We start from the raw sequence: 18,537 nt of genomic DNA on the forward strand, positions 1-18,537 counted from the left end.
ACATGGGCTTCTGTATCAGACTTCCTTCTTTCAGCTTAAACCTCCAGGGCTTTTGCTTGAGCATGCTCAGTTTGCTCCACTCTCCCTCTCCACTCCCTGCTGTAATCTGAGCCCAGAGTTATGAGTGAGCAGGGAGAGACTCCGACAGAAAGCTAATAAGGCAGCTGCTATCCTAAACAAACAGAGCTTGCAGAGCTGGTTACTCAGTTATGGAAAAGCATTCTAAAGAATAAAAATGGCGTTCTAGCTTGCACTATTGTGGCTAATCTATTGGCAATAAACAGCTTCAGTAGCTTTCCTTCTCCTTTAAAATCAACAGGACACACAGAACATTGTACAGTGGCAGGTTTTTAGCTGGAGGAGATGCATCTGTTCAGTGTGGAACCCACCTGGAATAAGCAGATTCTTTAAGCAAATGACAGTTAGGTTTAGGTGAGAATACACCCTGAGTGCCATATATATGTGTGCTTTGATTAGAGAAATTCTTGAAACTGGATGATCTTCTGTACATTTATAAAGTAATGTCAGTTTACAATAATTTTTAGCAAACAAAAATTAGCACAGATTGTGGATGGTCTTCATTTGCAACAGTTTTGGAATTATGAATCCTTGTTGTGTGCCATTCTAGCTTGGGGTTTAAATTACTCTGTCGCTGCTAGGCCGAGTGATACAACAACCAGGCATTCTAATCCATGAATAATAGAACAGGAGTGTGCTGGAATAAAGACAAGCTGTACATACAGTTTCTTGAAAATCCAGCTTCTCAATCTATCTTTGAATTTCCAAGGCCACTGTCCCTGGGGTATTTTGTGTTTAACTTTGTAGAGAGTCAGAAAAACGAAGACCACCTTAGATCAACAGCATCTACAACACAGGAAAATGAAGGAACTTCCCTTTAGAAACTAAAAAGTCAAGAACAAGAGATATGTGAAGAGTGTATAATATACCTGTATTTTAAGAGGTTTTCAGTGCATAAAGCATTATCAATACTTCTATTGTGCACTTCAAGTTCATCAGATAACCCCAATGATTTCCAACACAGTAAAAGAAATAAGACGTGACTATGAAATGACAAAGTAAGACCAGGAAAGAAAGTGAAACCAATGCAATTCTAACTCCAGAGTAGCAGTGCTGATGATGACTTGGCTTCTCTATTTTAAAGGTACAAAAGATGTTGCAAAGCTAATTTCCTCGGTATCACTGCTTAGTTCCAGGAGCAGGTATCTCATGGTAAATCAGCTCAGGTTAGACGTTGTATAGTTTTGTTCTTCTTAAACACACAACTTATTTAAAGGAGAACTAAACCATAAAAATAAATATGGCCAAAAATGCCATATTGTATATACTGAACTTATTGCACTGGCCTAAAGTTTCAGCTTGTCAATAGCAGCAATGATCCAGGACTTCAAACTTGTCACAGGGGGTCACCATCTTGGAAAGTGTCTGTGACACTCACATGCTCAGTGGGGTCTGAGCAGCTGTTGAGAAGCTAAGCTTAGGGGTCGTCACTAATTATCCAGCAGAAAATTTGTTTGGTCTGTAATATAAGCTGATGCTACAGGGCTGATTATTAAATTCTGATGCTAATTGCACTGGTTTCTGTGCTGCCATGTAGTAAATATCTGTATTAATTACTAATCAGCCTTATATTGTGACATTTATATTCTATGCGTTCTGTATATTGTGAGTGGGTCCCTAAGCTCAGTAAGTGACAGCAGCACAGAGCATGTGCAGTGAATCAGCAGAAAAGAAGATGGGGAGCTACTGGGGCATCTTTGGAGACACAGATCTTTTCTGCTAAAGGGCTTTGGTTACCTTGGGCTGGTACAGAAGCCCAAAACATAATGTACAACATTTCTAGCTACTTTTTCAGTTAAGCTTTAGTTCTCCTTTAAGCAGAAGACAAATGTGGTTTACAGAAATACTGCAAGAATAAATGAAGTGAGTGTATGATCTCTATGGGAACAGCATCTCAAACCTGAACACCAGGAGACAAAACAAAACAGATCTACAAGCCCAGAGCTTCCAGTTCAGAGAGTGCTGGCAGTCACATTTAACTTCCCAAAGCCACATACTCTGGTCTGTCACCTTAGCTCTAGCTTAAGAAAAAACATGAATGTGACATCACAGACTTACATCTGCTATAGATTAAACCATTTGTATTAACATAGGGCCTTTTATACTGAAAAATCTGCCTTTCACAACAAGGGACTGTATTTCAAAGCACTGGAAATATACCATGGTCGGTCAATAAAAAATGGAATATGTTTAGCAACATCCTTAGGAAGGGACTATAACACCCCTTCTGTACAGATATCTGCAGAAATAGAAAGTAAATAATACCAAAGGCTCAGGAATTATTTCAGCAAAAAGCATAAATACATTATGAATGCGATGGTATGAGAAATGACACTACTATTCCCTTTTTGTATAGAAGGCAAACTTTGGTGAGATCTATTAAGAACAAATAGACTGGATGGTGACTTGGCAATAATAGACTCATCTCCAGATAACAGAGTATTCATTTTTAGTACTGTTTTTTTGTGAATTCTTAGCAGTATACATTGATTCATAAACTTTTAAGAGCATAGAGTCCTGCAGCAGGTCTGGTACCCGCGGGTACATGTAGATTACCCGCAAAAATTGCAGGTTTTTGGGTGCGGTTATAGATGTGGGTTGTGTTGCGGGTCTAATCTATATTTTTTAGCTTACGTTATATTGTCAATATTTTACTCCTTTTAAAATTTTACAAAATGCGTCTGTCTCTGTCCACTTTTGATGATGTCACTTCCAGTTTGTGGCAACAGCACTTCCTGTTTAATGGTGGTCGGCGGGTTGAGGATCAGGTTGTGCACAAAACAGCTGTGAACCGGGGTCGGTAGCAGATCCAAGTGGCTAAATATGCGGGTTGCAGTCTCAAAAATTGGTTCAGTGCAGGACTCTTCCTTAAGTTGCACCAACAACAGGTGCATAGCACACAAGAACAGCGGCAATCCAGGCCCAGACAGTTCTAAGCTTGTTGAAGGCACTTTAGTCTTCACAATACTTTATAGAGGGGAAAAAAAAGTAACGTTTTGATTTAGCACTTTAGTTGGCAATCACTGATTAATGAAACAGGACAAAACTACAAAAACAGCACTCTAACTTTGGCACTACTTCCCTTCTGACGACATGGGTGTTAAAAAAAAAAAAAAAAATATCCAAATGTTTTGTATTAGAAATATTAGTGCAGTTTTTACTGTTAAGAGCACTTATTGAACCGTCCATAACAAAAAGGCACAGAATTTACCTCAGTACAAAAGAAAAAAACCAAAACACCAGTAATGTCCCATGAAACTGCAGCCAGCTTCTCTACCGTTATTTGAACCCTTTCTCTAGTAAAGAATACAAAAAGAAATGAAATCAGGAGCAAAAGGCTTCCAAAAAAAGTGATTCAACCCTTACTGAAAGGGTCAGCATTTTATTATATGTTGCTGGCCCCAATAGAAAAAAAAAAAAAAAAAAAAAAGTCGACAGATATATCACAGGGTGGCACAAGGCAGTTGCCTGTGCTTCTACACAAGGAATTCAAACAGATGTGCACATTTCTTTCCTGTATTAAACTAACAGATCCAGGTACATGGAAAAAAAAAGTGAAATCGGAGGAGCCAGCACAGAGCCAGAAGACTAAAGCTCTTCTATTGATGTGTAAGTTATTCAAGTATCAAGAGAAGGCCAGGGAACAGAAACACTTAGAGCACAGAAAGAAGACCTAAAAAAATACAAATGTGAATTCCCATAAAACAAACCCTGGATAACAGGGATCTTGTAGGGACACAAAAAAAACGTTCTTTATAAAAGGAAAAGCACAGAAGTTGTGTGTTCTTCATGGTTATTTCCAGATGTACAGTCATGATTAGGTCTTGGCTTTGTCTGTACAAGATGCTGTTTGCTCTTCTTCAACACGTATCAGTGGCACTTGTAGAATATAAAGGCGGTTATGAAGTAAGATGACTGAGACATAAAGCAAAAGGATAGAAGGGTTGATGTTAGCGGTTTCCCTTCATTGCTTCTTTGGCAGCCAGGATTAGCGGTGTTAGGCTGGACAGTGGTTTTGCAATTTTCAGGAACGGGTGCTGTGGAGAAAAACACTTTAAGATACTCAAAAAAAAAAACCATGGTTTGTTACCAATTTCTACATAAAATTTCAGGAGTAAAAAGCAGCTTCAAGGATTACAGAAAAAATATTAGGGATGCACAGAATCCAGGATTCAGTTCGGGATTCGGCCTTTTTCAGCAGGATTAGGATTCGGCTGAATCCTACTGCCCGGTTGAACCAAATCCGGGTTTGCACATGCAAATTAGGGGCGGGGAGGGAAATTGTGTGATTTTTTTGTCACAAAACAAGGAAGTAAAAAATGTTATCCCCTTCCCACCCCTAATTTGCATATGCAAATTAGGATTTGGTCTAGTCTTGCACAAAGGATAAGGCCAAATCCAAAATAGTGGATTCAGTGCATCCCTAAAAAACATTAACCATTTTCTTGACAAAGATTCTACCTCAGTAGGTTGCAGAATACGACAAAACTAGATGTAATAAAAATTCACAAAAAGATGACAAATGTTAGCACTGGTGCAAATGAAAATGCATTTTCTTTTTCCCCCCCCATAGAGTGATGAAGCATGATGGGTTTACCACATAATATTAACTATGTTCATAGTAGAAATTTTTATTGCATTTTTTTTATGTATTACACGCAACATTACAACTATATTTCTACATGCTTTTCAAATGGGAAATTTGCTCCCAGAACGGTCGTGGTGGGTTATGCACAATTTTAGTTCACACTATGTTAAAGGGGATATATCGCGGGAAAATGAAAATTTAATATAAGCTTCATCATACTGAAATAAGAAACTTTGTAAATACAATCGATTACATATCCTGCATTATTTCTGATATAAATAATCAAGTTTATGTTCACTATCCCTCTCTCAGCATCTGTTTCTCTTCGTTCTGTCTTAATGCAGCAGTTGGGTGTCAGATATAAATTGACAGTTAGATCCAATATATCTTATAGGGGGGGCTCCCTTTCCTAGCCTAACAAAATAACTGCCTTTTGCACAAATCCTGCATGTAGAGAGACATGATGTCTGGTGATTTTAATAGAGTGAGCTCTAATACATCTTCTAGGCAAAAGGAGCCCCCCTATAAGATATATTGGATCATTCATCTGACACCCAACTTCTGAATTAAGACAGAATGAAGAGAAACAGATGCCGGGAGAGGAATAGTGAAGATGAACTTGATTATTGCAGAAAAAAATACACACAATTTTTCATTGATTGTATTTATAAAGTTTCTTATTTCAGTATCCTGAAGCTTATATTAAATATTCATTTTCGTGATAGTTCCCCTATGAGTTAACAAGATACACCATGCTGCTCTAACCCAAGAGTCAAATATTCTCACAGACTTATACTACCAACCACTTTTAACTGACCTGGAACCTGCAGAGCTCTGCAAAGGTAAGTGTATACATAAGATGCCTCACATATAAGGAAAATATAACAAATTAAAAAGTAGGCATTAGCTGTACTTTTAGCTTAAATTGACTGTAAATGGTCTGGTCAAGGGCTAACAAATTTTTTGATGTACAGGTATGGGACCTGTTATAAAGAATGCTCGGGATATTTCGGTAATTTGGGTCATCATACCTTAAGTCTATTAGAAAATCATGTAAACATTAAATAAACCCAATAGACTGGTTTTGCTTCCAATAATGATTAATTATATCTTATCAAATTAAGGGTACTGTTTTATTATTACAGCGGAAAATTTAATTCTTTTAAAAATTTTTTGATTAATTGGATAAAATGGAGTCTAAGGGAGATGCCCTTTCCATAATTCGGAGCTTTCGGGATAACAGATTTCTGGATAACAGATTCCATACCTATACCGTACTGTAGAAGAACCATTTTGAATTATAGAAGAGATTCTGTGGTGAAAAATCTGTGTGCAGTGGCAGACGTGCATTGCAAAGGATTCAGGGGGTCAGCCGAATCCAAAATAGTGGATTTGGTGCATCCCTAATTTCTGGTGTCAGTATCTCTTTAAGAGAAATAAGACTGCTTTTCAAGCTAAAGGCCACTGGACTAAACCATGTCCACCTACCTGCAGGAGCTCTCTAGCAGAACCTCTCTTTTCTACATCCATCTCAAGTGAGCGGTTTAAGAAATCCCGGAATATCGGTGAAAGTTTTTCAGGTTTCTGAAGTTCTGGAGTGCCATTAGTAGCAATCAAATACAATGCCTGAAATACAATGATATCCAATTGTTTACATGCAAAATTGTTTACTTTGAGCATAAACACTTGTGTGTGGGGCCTCTTTGTAAATGAACAAGTCTCTCCAGTGCAGAACTTACTCTTAAAGGATTTTCGTTGAGGTAAGGCGGTTCCCCTTCCACCATTTCAATAGCCATAATTCCAAGTGACCAGATGTCCACCTTAGGGCCATATGCTTTTCGTGTAACCACCTCTGGTGCCATCCAGTATGGTGTTCCCACCATGGTACTTCTCTTGCTTTGTTCTGGGGTAATTTGTGCACAGAAGCCAAAGTCGGCTGTGGAGCAAAATAGAAGAATGCAATTATAAAATGCTTAAGGTGCTGAAAAGTGCTCTTGCGGAGGTACTCAATATTATAATTAATATTACAAATAACAGCATTTCATAATGTACTGGGATCATGTCTGGAACAAAAGGATTCGGTAACGGCAAAGAGCAGTGAAAGGAAAGGTATATAAACTATTTGGTGTGAATTTTCTGGCTAAAAGCAGTTCCATGTGGACAGTAAAATGTGGATTCCAGTCCTGTCCGTAAACACAGATAATGGAGTGGAGTTCAATCTGTTTTCTCCAATGGCATTAAAGCAATGTGTGTCATAGGCCTTAAAGGGATACTGTCATGTGAAAACTTTTTTTCCCCCCAAAACGCATCAGTTAATGGTGCTGCTCCAGCAGAATTCTGCACTGAAATCCATTTTTTAAAATATTATATATTTTGAAATCTGACATGGGGCTAGACATATTGTTAGTTTCCCAGCTGCCCCCAGTCATGTGACTTGTGCTCTGATAAACTTCAGTCACTCTTTACTGCAAGTTGGAGTGATGTCACCCCCTCCACCCCCCCAAGCAACAAAAGAAAAATGGGAAGGTAACCAGATAGCAGCTCCCTAACACAAGATAACAGCTCCCTGGTAGATCTAAAAACAACACTCAATAGTAAAAGCCAAGTCCCACTGAGACTGATTCAGTTACATTAAGTTGGAGAAATAACAGCCTGCCAGAAAGTAGTTCCATCCTAAAGTGCAGGCACAAGTCACATGACTGGGCAGCTGGGAAACTGACAATATGTCTGGCCTCATGTCAGATTTCAAAATTGAATATAAATAAAAAAGTTTGCTCTTTTGAGAGCAATGTTGCAGTGTTTCTTGAATATTAAAAGCAATACAGAGTTAAGTTCAGAGGTTACATATCTGAGGTCATCCAGCTGGATATAAACCACAAGTCTCCATAACCATTGACAGTTATTACCGCTTTTCATAAGGTAAGAGGGTCAGAAAGAACGGAAAGTCAAAAAAAGTTGCCATTTCCTTGTTTATGTGATGAAGTCCCATGATTTGAAGGATTCAAATTCGGCCAGGCATTTGTATTTGGCAAATTCAAAAAGAGCTGAATCCCGAACCAAATCCTGAATCTGGCACGCCTAATATTTTTTGTATAAATTTTGTATTTGTCTCATCAGTGCTGGTTATACGTTTCGTACATAAGTTGATGTTTTATGGTATAGTTAAATGACTCACTCAGTTTGACAGAACCATCCATTCCAAGAAGTACATTATCACTCTTTATGTCTCTGTGAATGACCTGGTTCGCATGCAGGAATTCCAACGCTTGCAGACACTGCCAGAGAGAATAAAATACATAAATACTTTAAGCCAACATATATGTTCTTTACCTAACAACGAACAAACCATAATATACCAATAATTCAGAAAAATAACATTTATTTGTGAGAGACTATATTTTTTTGTATTTTTTAAGCTATACACGACTATACATCCATTGCCCCAAAATGTTTAAAAGAGCAGTATACACCTACATATGGATTCATTTCCTGTCACCTCACACCTAGAGGCCCCTTTATCAAAGGCCAAATTTCTAATTCATGTGACTTTTTTTTTTAAATTCGATAATACTGATATACAAGATGCTCAGGACCTGGGGTTTTCCGGATGACAGATCTTTCCATAATTTGGATCCTTATACGTCAAGTCTACTAGAAAATCATGTAAACATTAAATAAACCCAATAGGCTGGTTTTAATTCCAATAAGGGTTAATTATATCTTAGTTTGGATCAAGTACAAGGCACTATTTCGTTATTAGAGAGAAAAAGGAGATCATTTGGATTATTTTGATAAAATGGGGTCTATGGGAAATGGCTTTTCCATAATTCAGAGCTTTCTGGATAACGGTTTTCCGGATAACTGATCCCATACCTGTAGTCACCATTCTACTGGGAGGTTATTTAAGAAAAAATGTCTGATATTGAATCGAATGGTTCCAACCCAAAAATTCGAATAATAATATACAAATCGAGTATTTCTCCGGAAAAAAAAAAAAAAAAACACGTCAGGAAGGCTACTAACATCTCCAAATGGCTCAACAGACCTCTGCTACTGACTTGTACATGAACTCTGCAGGTTTTAGGTTGTGAATATTCAAATTAGGACAGTTTCCATGGTTGAGTTGTGATAAATCTCACATTCGAATTTACATTCGAATAGGGGGTTTAAAATTTATAGGTGTGAATTCAACAGTGTAGACAACTGAATGTATTTTTTTTTTTTTTTACAGCTGATGCAATATTTTAATTTCAAATTCAAATACAGAAATTAGGGCTCAGTTTTGGTCTGGCATCCATGCTTTTTGTATTTGTCTAAATACCTAGTCCTCCAAAAAGACCCATTTTAGCGCTATAACCATAAAGATACATTTAGATGGAATATAATTCTGCCTTACAATTCAGAGGTCATCTTTTACATTTGAGGTTAGAAAAAAAAAAATGGATGTGTTGCATGCAGTTCGGCAGCAACTGCACCCCAAACAACGGCTTGTTGGTAATTTATTTTTTGAAGATGATGGCATCAGTAAGTAAAAGTTGTATATCTCACCTCTCTGCAGACAGCTGCTATCTGTGCCTCATCCATGCAGGTTTCTGTGACCACGTCTGTTAGGGACCCTCCAGCCAAATATTCCATTACAACATACAGTTCCTCATTCACTAAGAAACTGGAACAAATATTAGTTTTTATTAAAAATGGGAAAACTGAAAGCAAGTCCAAAACAAGACGAATGCCTGAAACATTCAGCACTCTGCTCAGAAGGACAGCAGCACCAAAAATGTAAAAGTGCTCATATAATACATTTTTACTGAATATCTATAAACTTACTGTTTTTAGGCAGTTCATACAGGTAAGACATTGTTGTCATGAAGTGTTTTAAGGGGGTGGGGTGTTCACCTTCAAATAATCTTTTAACATGCTAGTTTAAAAAAAATCACTAAAAAAGAAAACCAAATGCAAACAAAGTATCCATGTACGCATCATACTAATAGTTAATTTTATACTGAACTATCCCTGTTGGGAAGCAGTATTAAACAATAGCGGGGCAGACCCAAATAAATTCTTGATTATGCAAAGAAAAACACATTTTCAGTGGATTAGAGACCAATTCAATTGAAAAGTTACTGCTGTGTAAAGCCAAGAAATTTTCTACAACTGTGAGGTAGCACAGTGGCAAATTATTCTTCATTGGATCTGTGGAGGAGCTAGTGGGTAGACAATAAAACAGATACTGGTCAGTTTAATTGGGCAGGTTTAAATAAGTCGTATACTGATGCATCCTGTAAGCCAGCACATGGTGCATCAGCAGATGAAGTAAAGAGAAGTCTGATTCAGAAGTTGATATAGGGTCCGTCTGAGGTTTGGTCTCCTAGGACCCCAACATGGGGCAATAATCATCTCCCTCACTTTGACGGGCTACAAGACATGACCAGATGGGCACAGTTGGGAGTCAAAACCTTAAGGGACATGGTCAATGGTGGTGAATGTAAAACTTATGACCTACTGAGACAAGAGATACACACTCCCCCTAATATGTTTTTTATGTTTATGTTTCCGCAGCTGCGTCATGCTTTTAATATACAATTCCCTGCAAGTCCCATAAGGTTAGCTGAAACTACCCTAGAGACCTACCTCCACAGACAAGACCTGACTAAACCACTCTCCTGTTCTACATAATATAGTCAACAGCAGGCCCTTCGCCCCTGGAAAAATTTAAGACCAAATGGCAGAGAGACATCCCTGAGTTGGATGATGAAATGTGGTCTGATGCTCTCAAAATGGTTCCAAATATACATGCAGGTAAAGTTTTTAAACAGAGCGTATCTGACTCCATACCACTTAGCGAAAATATACGATAATGTATCTGAGCTGTGCCCTAAGTACAGAGATGAGATAGGTACTCAGTTCCATGTATTTGGTCCTGCCCTGTGATACAGGGATTCTGGGGTAATGTGCTTAAGTTCCTGAATGAAAATCTAGTACTCCCAAATATTCGCTCCCCGGAACTCTGACTACTTGGCCTAACTGGTGATGTTCCACTCCAGACTCTATTACCTGCAGCTTCTCTATTATGCTAAGAAAGCAATTCTAATGCACTGGAAGTCCCTGGACGCCCCTCCCCCCTCTCATTGGAATATTGGCAAAAGCTGGTAGATGACATTCTTTCAAGTCAAAAACTGACATACTTGGCCAGAGGGTGCCCAGAGAAATTTGAAGTCATATGGGGCACCTGGTTGGATATAAAGTAGACTGAAAAAATGGTTATAATCCTGTATATTTGTAATTGATGCATTTGCCTCACTTCTCTCCTTTTCCTTTCTGCTTCTTATTTTCATTTTATTGTTGTTAAAAATTGCAAAAATAAAAACTTCAAAAAAAAAAAGTCTTTAGAGTTTAGTGTTTTTACCTGTCCAAGAAATTTACTATATTGGGGTTCTTCAATTCTTTCATCACCAGAATCTCATTGATTATCAGTTCTTTCTTGGGCTGCTTCTGAAGATTTATCTGCTTGATTGCAACCTGCAGATTCGAACCAGTTAATATTATGAATAACCCGAGATACTAACTGATATTGTCATACCACCTATATTATTATGATAAACATAAGGTCCAGTTAAATAACCCTTGCCAAATATTAAATTATTTCTAGGGGAGACCAGGAGAAACAGTGATGTTTACTGCAAAATATAAAGATTGTGGGAAAGGTGCAAAAAAACAATTACAGCTCTGCATTTTCTACAAAGTTGAGGAAGACTCAATGGAAAAAAATGGGAGTGTGTGCTGCCACAAGAAAAAAATATATAATGTAAATGGTACCACTCTAAATACCAAAAAATGTCATGATTAAGTAAATAGCAAGGAGATTAACTCACAGTTCACCTCAGTCCCAAGGTGCAAAATCCAAGACACTAAATCCAAAAGGAAGAATGTGAGGATCTCCAAAAATCAAAAACAAATATTTAAAAAAGTAGAAATTTAATAGGACATAGTGCCTGATAGGGCACTTACTCATAGGCTGCCTATGAGTAAGTGCCCTATCAGGCACGAAACGAGTTAGGTTCTATGTGCTAATAAATTTCTACTTTTTTAAATAATATTTGTTTTTGATTTTTGGAGATACTCACATTCTTCCTTTTGGATTTAGTGTCTTGAAGACTCAATGGAGTCTACACTGAAGTGATATTGGTTTATATAAATATTACAGCTTTCTAATGAAAATACTTATTCAGAAATAGCTATCCAAAGGCTGCCAACATCAAATCATGGGTTATGAAATGTAGCTATATGTGTCTATTATTGAAAAACTGACAAATTAATGTTTACCATATATAAATATTTGGTGATAAAACATAAAGGCCATTGAATGCAAACACAGCAAATCTTACCTCTTGTCCTGTAGCTACATCAATAGCAGTAAATACAGTTCCAGAGGCCCTGTCAGTTTAGAAACAAATGACTGATTAGCATAACCATGCTGATAAAGATTAACATTTGACATTTAAATATTAACATAGTCAACTATATATTCACAAGTTATACAATGAGACTTTGATGGCTGGACAAATGCAGAAAAGGGTTTGAAATTAGGGATGTACCGAATCCAGGATTCGGCCTTTTTCAGTAGGATTCTGCCGATCCTTCTGCCCGGCCGAAACGAATGCTAATCTGCATATGCAAATTAGGGACGGGGAGGGTAACTGCGTGGTTTTTTTTTTCACAAAACAAGGAAGAAAAACATGTTTTCCCCTTCCCATCCGGTATTCGAATGAATATTTTGCGAAGGATTCGCCCGAATCCAAAATAGTGGATTTGATGCAAGCCTATTTGAAATGTGCCCCCATTTGATATGATGGACTGAATAGCTGATCTGTAACAATAAAGTTTGTTGTCTGAGAGAGACATTCGAAACTACATGACAGAAGCCAAATTTGCCAAGTGCCCCCCAAAATGTTTACTCACCCTTGTCCAATTTTTTCATATCTAGTATACTTTTTCTTGGGATCTCCTATGCTTACTATAGTTCCTAGAGAAGAAAAAGCAAATGTAAAAAAAATAAATAAAAAGCACTGTTAATAAGCAGCAGTTAAATTAATATCTAACTATGCAGGCCAGTCAAGTGGTGCTTTTGTATTGAACAAAAATAAATCAGTAAAACATTTGCTTAAAAATAATTTACTTATTTAACATACTAAGTTTTTCCATAATCTCTTCATCGCTCATCTTGGTTTTCTTTTTCTGTCTGTCTCCAGTCTTTGCAGCACTGTCTGAATCTCCAGGGGGTGGAGGTATTGGGTCAATTACAGAACGTGTATACATCTATTAAATGATGAGACTCGTTAGTAAAATAAATTATTACATTTGTAATAAGTTTTATATTAAAAAAAACACATAAAAGGCCAAACCAAAAGTACAGAAAGTATGCAAGTGAAATAAAAGGAGAATTAACTTACTGATTTTGTGTGTTCAGGTCTTGGAGCAATAGCAGGAGGAGGAGCCTTATCATCATCAAAATCGTCATCATCTGTTGCTGCTGTTGAAGGTTCAGAGCCTTTTGCATTAGGCTGAATAAAGAAATAGTAAATAATTAAGTATTGCATGTATCTAAAAACAGTATATAACAAACATTTACAATTTAATGATATCACAATGACTAAATAATACAATTTTGGGACATTGGATTTATTATATGTCTATGCATCTAGAATGGACCAAACTCTAAAAACATACTAAAAAGGATTAAAGAGAATAACACCATCAAAGCATTTTAAGTTGGATATTTTTGCTGCAATTACACGAGTCTGTGTACTCAAACAACAAAAAAAACTGGATATACTTAAAAGAAACTCAATACTCACTGCAGGGGACAGACCAGAGGGGAGCCCATCTTTATCTAGAAAAGAAACGTTTAGTTAATAAACTTCACTGAAAATTTAAAACGTGTCATTTTTATTTTCTTGCTGAAGTTTCTTGCTGAAAGCAGTAACTTATGCTTACGCATATCAAAATCGATTACACCCCTCACTGATTTTTTTCAGAACCTGTTGATATTTTTTTATTGCCAAGTATGCAATTAAAAGGGCAGTAAACTACCTTTTTGTGGAGGCCGATTTATTTTTATTATGCTAGTTGGGAAGTTAGAATGTGACTTTACTTTCAATTTCAGATTATGCCCTATTTAGTGCAATCATTAAATCATTTAATCAGACAAAAAAACATCATTCAGTACTAGATATTTCTCTAGGTATTGGAGGGTATAGAGGCCTTTTAATATACAGCACACATAGTTAATTAAGACATACAGTATATTACTCTTCCTTTGGCCAATGAAAAACCCTAGCATCTGAAGTTGGAATTACATGAAACACAAAGGATTTGTTAAAACAGTATAATGCTATAAAAAAATTTTTTAAAGGTTTCTTTGGTAGCAATCTGCTAAACATGGAATTAAGGTAGATGAACTTTCAAACACCTTTTTCATTCCAGTGAATTTAAATGTATTGTTAAAGGGGTTGTTTACCTTTAGTTAACTTGTATTATGATGTAGAGAGTGGTATTCTCAGACAATTGGTTTTAATTTTTTTTTTAAACTGTGGTTTTTGAGTTATGTAGCTTTTTATTCTGCAGCTCTCCAGTTTGCAATTTCAGCAACCTGAGCACTAGGGTCCTAATTAACCTAACAACCATACATTGATTTGAATAAGAGACTGGAATATAAATAGGAGAGGCTCTGAATAGAAAGATGAGTAAAAAAAGTAGCAATAACAATAAATATGTTGCTTTACAGGGCATTTGTTTTTAGATGGGTCAGTGACCCCCTATTCGAAAGCTGGAAAGAGTCAGTAGAAAAAGGCAAATAAGTAAAAAAAAATGGTAAAAAAAATGTAAAAGTTGCTTGGAATTGGCCATTCTATAACATACTAAAAGTTAAATTAAAGGTGAGCCACCCCTTTAACAGCTGACTGTAACAGAGTCCAGGAAGCATGATGAGTAGGGCTGAGGATAAGGAATGTATTAACTAATGGAGCAGCTATTACTGAGCTGCTAAAGGATAACATGAGAAGGTGTAAACTGCAAAGTTAAACTCAAATCTTTGAAAAAATGGTCAAGAATAAAAACAAACATTTCTTGTGTACGGTTTGAAAATGATGACATTAAATAAGTGTCAGTTGTAACTGGTTTTCTTTTTCATGTTTCTAAAACATTGTTCTCTAAGCAGCCTGTGATTTAAAACTATAAAAAATTATAAAAATTTAAAAAGATTCTCTTTATTCTGTCTTTATGCAGCAGTTGGGTATCCAGGATTCGGCCTTTTTCAGCAGGATTCAGCCAAATCCTTCTGCCCGGCCGAACCGAATTTGCATATGTAAATTAGGGGCAGGGAGGGACACAAAACAATGAACTAACAAATGATTTTCCATTCCCACCCCTAATTTGCATATGCAAACTAGGATTCGGTTCGATATTCGGCCAAATCTTTTGTGAAGGATCCACGGGTTCGGCTGAATCCAAAATAGTGGATTCTGTGCATCCCTAGTTAGAACCAATATATCTTATAGGTGGGCTCCTTTCCTGTTGTATTAGAGCTCAATCAAATAACTGATTCCAGTACAAACAAAATCTAAAAATAACTGCCTTTTGCACAAATCCTGCATGTAGAGACATGTTGTCTGGCGATTTTAATAAAGTGAGCTCTAATACATCTTCTTGGAAAAAGGAGCCCCCTATAAGATATATTGGATCATTCATTTGACACCCAACTGCTGCATGAAGAGAGAATGAAGAGAAAAAAATGCTGTGAGAGGTATAGTGAAGATAAACTATTTTTTTCAGAAACAGTACAGAATTCTTAATTGACTGTATTTAGAAAGTTTCTTATTTCAGTATGATTAAGCTTATATTAAATTTTCATTTTCACAATAGTTCCCCTTTAAAGGTGAAACACCTCTTTAACAGTTGACTGTTAGAAAGCATGATCAGTAGGGCTGAGTTAAGGAATGTATTAACTAAAGAAACAAACTTTTCTTGTGGTGTACGGTTTGAAAATGATGAAATTAAATAAGTGTCAGTTGTAACTGGTTTTCTTTTTCATGTTTCTGAAAGAGACCGCCATTGTTCTCTAAGCAGTCTGTGATATAAACTGAAGACAACAATGCGGAAAGTCCTTGTCACTTTTACCTGGTGCAGAGAAGCTCAGATATTTCTGCTTGTCAGTGTGTTTGGAGTCATAAAACTTTAAAACGTCTAGGACAGCTTGTGGATTCTTCTTCTGTTCGAGTTTAGTGATGTTTGAGGTCTGCAGTAATCGTGCCCATTGCTCTGGCATTCCCTACAACAGGTTAGTAAATTACACAAAACTATCAATGTGCTACTAGCATAGCAAAACATATAGCCTACTGCCAAGAAAATGCTTGACAAGCAATACATCTTGTTAATTGAATACATGTATTGGATCGAATTTGAGAAATGCTTGGGTTTTTCGGGGAATCCTTCAGTAACATATAGAGGCACATTTATCAAAGGTCAATTTTCGAATTCATGCGAGTTTTTAAAAACTCCCCTAAATTCGAAATTCGACCAATTGAAATTTATTTAAAAAATCTAATCTTTTAAACTCAGATGAATGTAATCGACCCGAAAACTCGAATAGAATTTGATTTGAATTTTAAATAATTTGAAATTGAATGCAAACAACTCAGAATTGATACCTGGACGTCTCCCTTTGACTGTGTTTTTTAAAAACTCGAATCAAATTTGAATAACCCACTAGTCGAATTTGACAGTTTTTAACATAAAAAAAAACTAGAAAATTCTAATTTTGAATTCGACCCTTGATAAATTGGCCCATATTGTGATTTAAAAGTGGTTGAACTGCGTCACATTTCTGTATCTGCCACTAGGATACTATCTGTTCTGACCCACTGCTTTATCCACCCAAGCAGTACTACATACAAAGCTTTCTTATTTTTATGATTTTAACTGCTTTTCATTTGTACACTTGCAAACTCACATCACACATAAATCATTTACCACAGTGTTGTTGCCCCGCTGGATAGTGTGACTACTTAATTGGATGTTTTGAGGACACTGTAAACAGTTCTAGATTAGAAAGTATTAGCTAATTTAAGATCATGTCGTATGTTTGGGGGTTGGCTGTTGCAACAACGTGGAAAACTCAGAGGGGCTCATTTATAAAAGTGGGCAAATTTGCACCTGGGAAGTAACCCATGGCAACCAATCAGACGATTGCTTTCAGTGTTCAGCGGATTGGTTGCTATGGGTTACTGCCCAGGTGCAAATTTGCCCACTGTTTATAAATTAACTCCAGAATCTGTTAGAACTAGCATTTGAGAAAAAAATAGCAATAAATGCATGTGCCTTATGTGCCCAAATGATGTGCGTCAACTGTATATAGAGTTTATTTTGAGGAGTTTTGCAAAATATACATTTTTATTAGTTTGTTGTAGAATATATCCACATGGTCAACAGTAATAAAACTCACAGTGAATTCCCCAGTGACAGCATCGAAGCCCACATGAATTGTGTGCTCAAAATCCGATGGCGGTGAAATCTCTGGCCTTTCTTTTTTTTTGCTTCCTGCCAAAAGATATTTAAAAAATGGTTTAAAACACACACACACATCACACAAATGTATACAAATAAATAAATTACATTTCATGGCTGTATGGTTAGAAATACATTTTAGTTATGCTTATGTCATGCACAGTAATTAGCAGAGTAGTAAATTCATGCAGAGAGCTAGAAATAGGATTGTTTGTCAAGGACATGTAATCTATAAAATTATCACAGGAAACAGAATTATTCAGCCCTGTAAAACCAGTAGATATTTATCTACATTTGTGGCTTTAAGGCTGAGGGTACTCAGAGCTCTCTGCTCCCTTCCCCAGCTCGGTTTATCTGCACTGTAAAGTGCATGCAGGCACACGAGGCAGAAGTCTGCCCAACATTTTCGGCCCTTTTCCTGCAAAAAAAACAAAAATCAAACAAAACTGCATGTCCCACCACAGCCAACACTCCTTTTGCCCTCAGTCAAAGAGGCAATGAAAAAATGGAAAAGATGAATACAATAATGAAAACTTCAAATCATCCCACATGTATTTTTAAATTATAAGGGGGCTAAAAGCATTTGTATTCAGTGGAGTTTAACATTCTGGATTGCCAGTGCCAACAACTGTGGCAACCTACAAATGAATGAGAAAAATGTAAAAATAGAAAAGTGGAGAAGATCAGAAGTCTCAGATGCTCTTTCATGTCTAGTGACTGGGGGCAGCTGGGAAACTGACAATACGTCTAGATCCATGTCAAATTTCAAAATTAAATATAAAAAAATCTGTTCTCTTTTGAAAAATGGATTTTAGTGCAGAATTCTGCTGGAGCAGCACTATTAACTGATGCATTTTGAAAAAAACATGTTTTCCCATGACAGTATCCCTTTAATTTAAAATAAGGGACACAAAAAAAATTAATCGAGTTTTTGAAATTTGAATTGAATTTGATTCAAATTTGATTCGAGTTTTCCAGTTGATTTAATTCATCCGAGTTTAAACAATTATATTTTATTAATAAATTTCGATTTATGGGAGTTAAAGGGAAATTTTAAAAGCTCACATGAATTCGAAATTCGTCCTTTGATAAATGTACTTCTTAATATGTGCAAAAAGCAGTAGCATGTGAAGAACGAGTCTGCCCTCAAAGACATAGGTGATCACTGACCTCTGGATCACATGACAACACTGGTGCATATGTAGTAAGTGACAATATTCGTGACAAATATTTAAAAAATTGGCTGGGTCTTTTACAGTGCCGTGGCAATTTTTTTTTTTTGAATGCTAAAGCAAGCGAAGGAGGCACAT

The 18,537-nt window shown here is 36.5% G+C and overlaps 1 protein-coding gene across 2 annotated transcripts in view; it reads right to left on the reverse strand.

Annotated features, from left to right (window-relative positions):
- Window positions 1-2,337: 2,337 nt before the first annotated feature.
- The window catches only part of pak2.S (p21 protein (Cdc42/Rac)-activated kinase 2 S homeolog), a 40,799-nt gene continuing 24,599 nt past the window's right edge, over window positions 2,338-18,537 (reverse strand). The window contains exons 3-15 of one of the 2 annotated variants that reach the window (XM_041563938.1): window positions 17,166-17,260; window positions 15,842-15,992; window positions 13,522-13,556; window positions 13,117-13,227; window positions 12,856-12,982; window positions 12,626-12,689; window positions 12,052-12,100; window positions 11,073-11,185; window positions 9,215-9,332; window positions 7,842-7,941; window positions 6,406-6,602; window positions 6,155-6,292; window positions 2,338-4,115 (exon numbers count right to left, since the gene is read on the reverse strand). In XM_041563938.1, coding sequence (XP_041419872.1) covers window positions 4,029-4,115; window positions 6,155-6,292; window positions 6,406-6,602; window positions 7,842-7,941; window positions 9,215-9,332; window positions 11,073-11,185; window positions 12,052-12,100; window positions 12,626-12,689; window positions 12,856-12,982; window positions 13,117-13,227; window positions 13,522-13,556; window positions 15,842-15,992; window positions 17,166-17,260 — 1,385 coding nt within the window. In that variant the 3' untranslated portion in view covers window positions 2,338-4,028. 2 annotated transcript variants of the gene reach the window in all.

This window comes from Xenopus laevis, chromosome 5S, assembly GCF_017654675.1.
Source record: "Xenopus laevis strain J_2021 chromosome 5S, Xenopus_laevis_v10.1, whole genome shotgun sequence".
NCBI lineage: Eukaryota > Metazoa > Chordata > Amphibia > Anura > Pipidae > Xenopus > Xenopus laevis.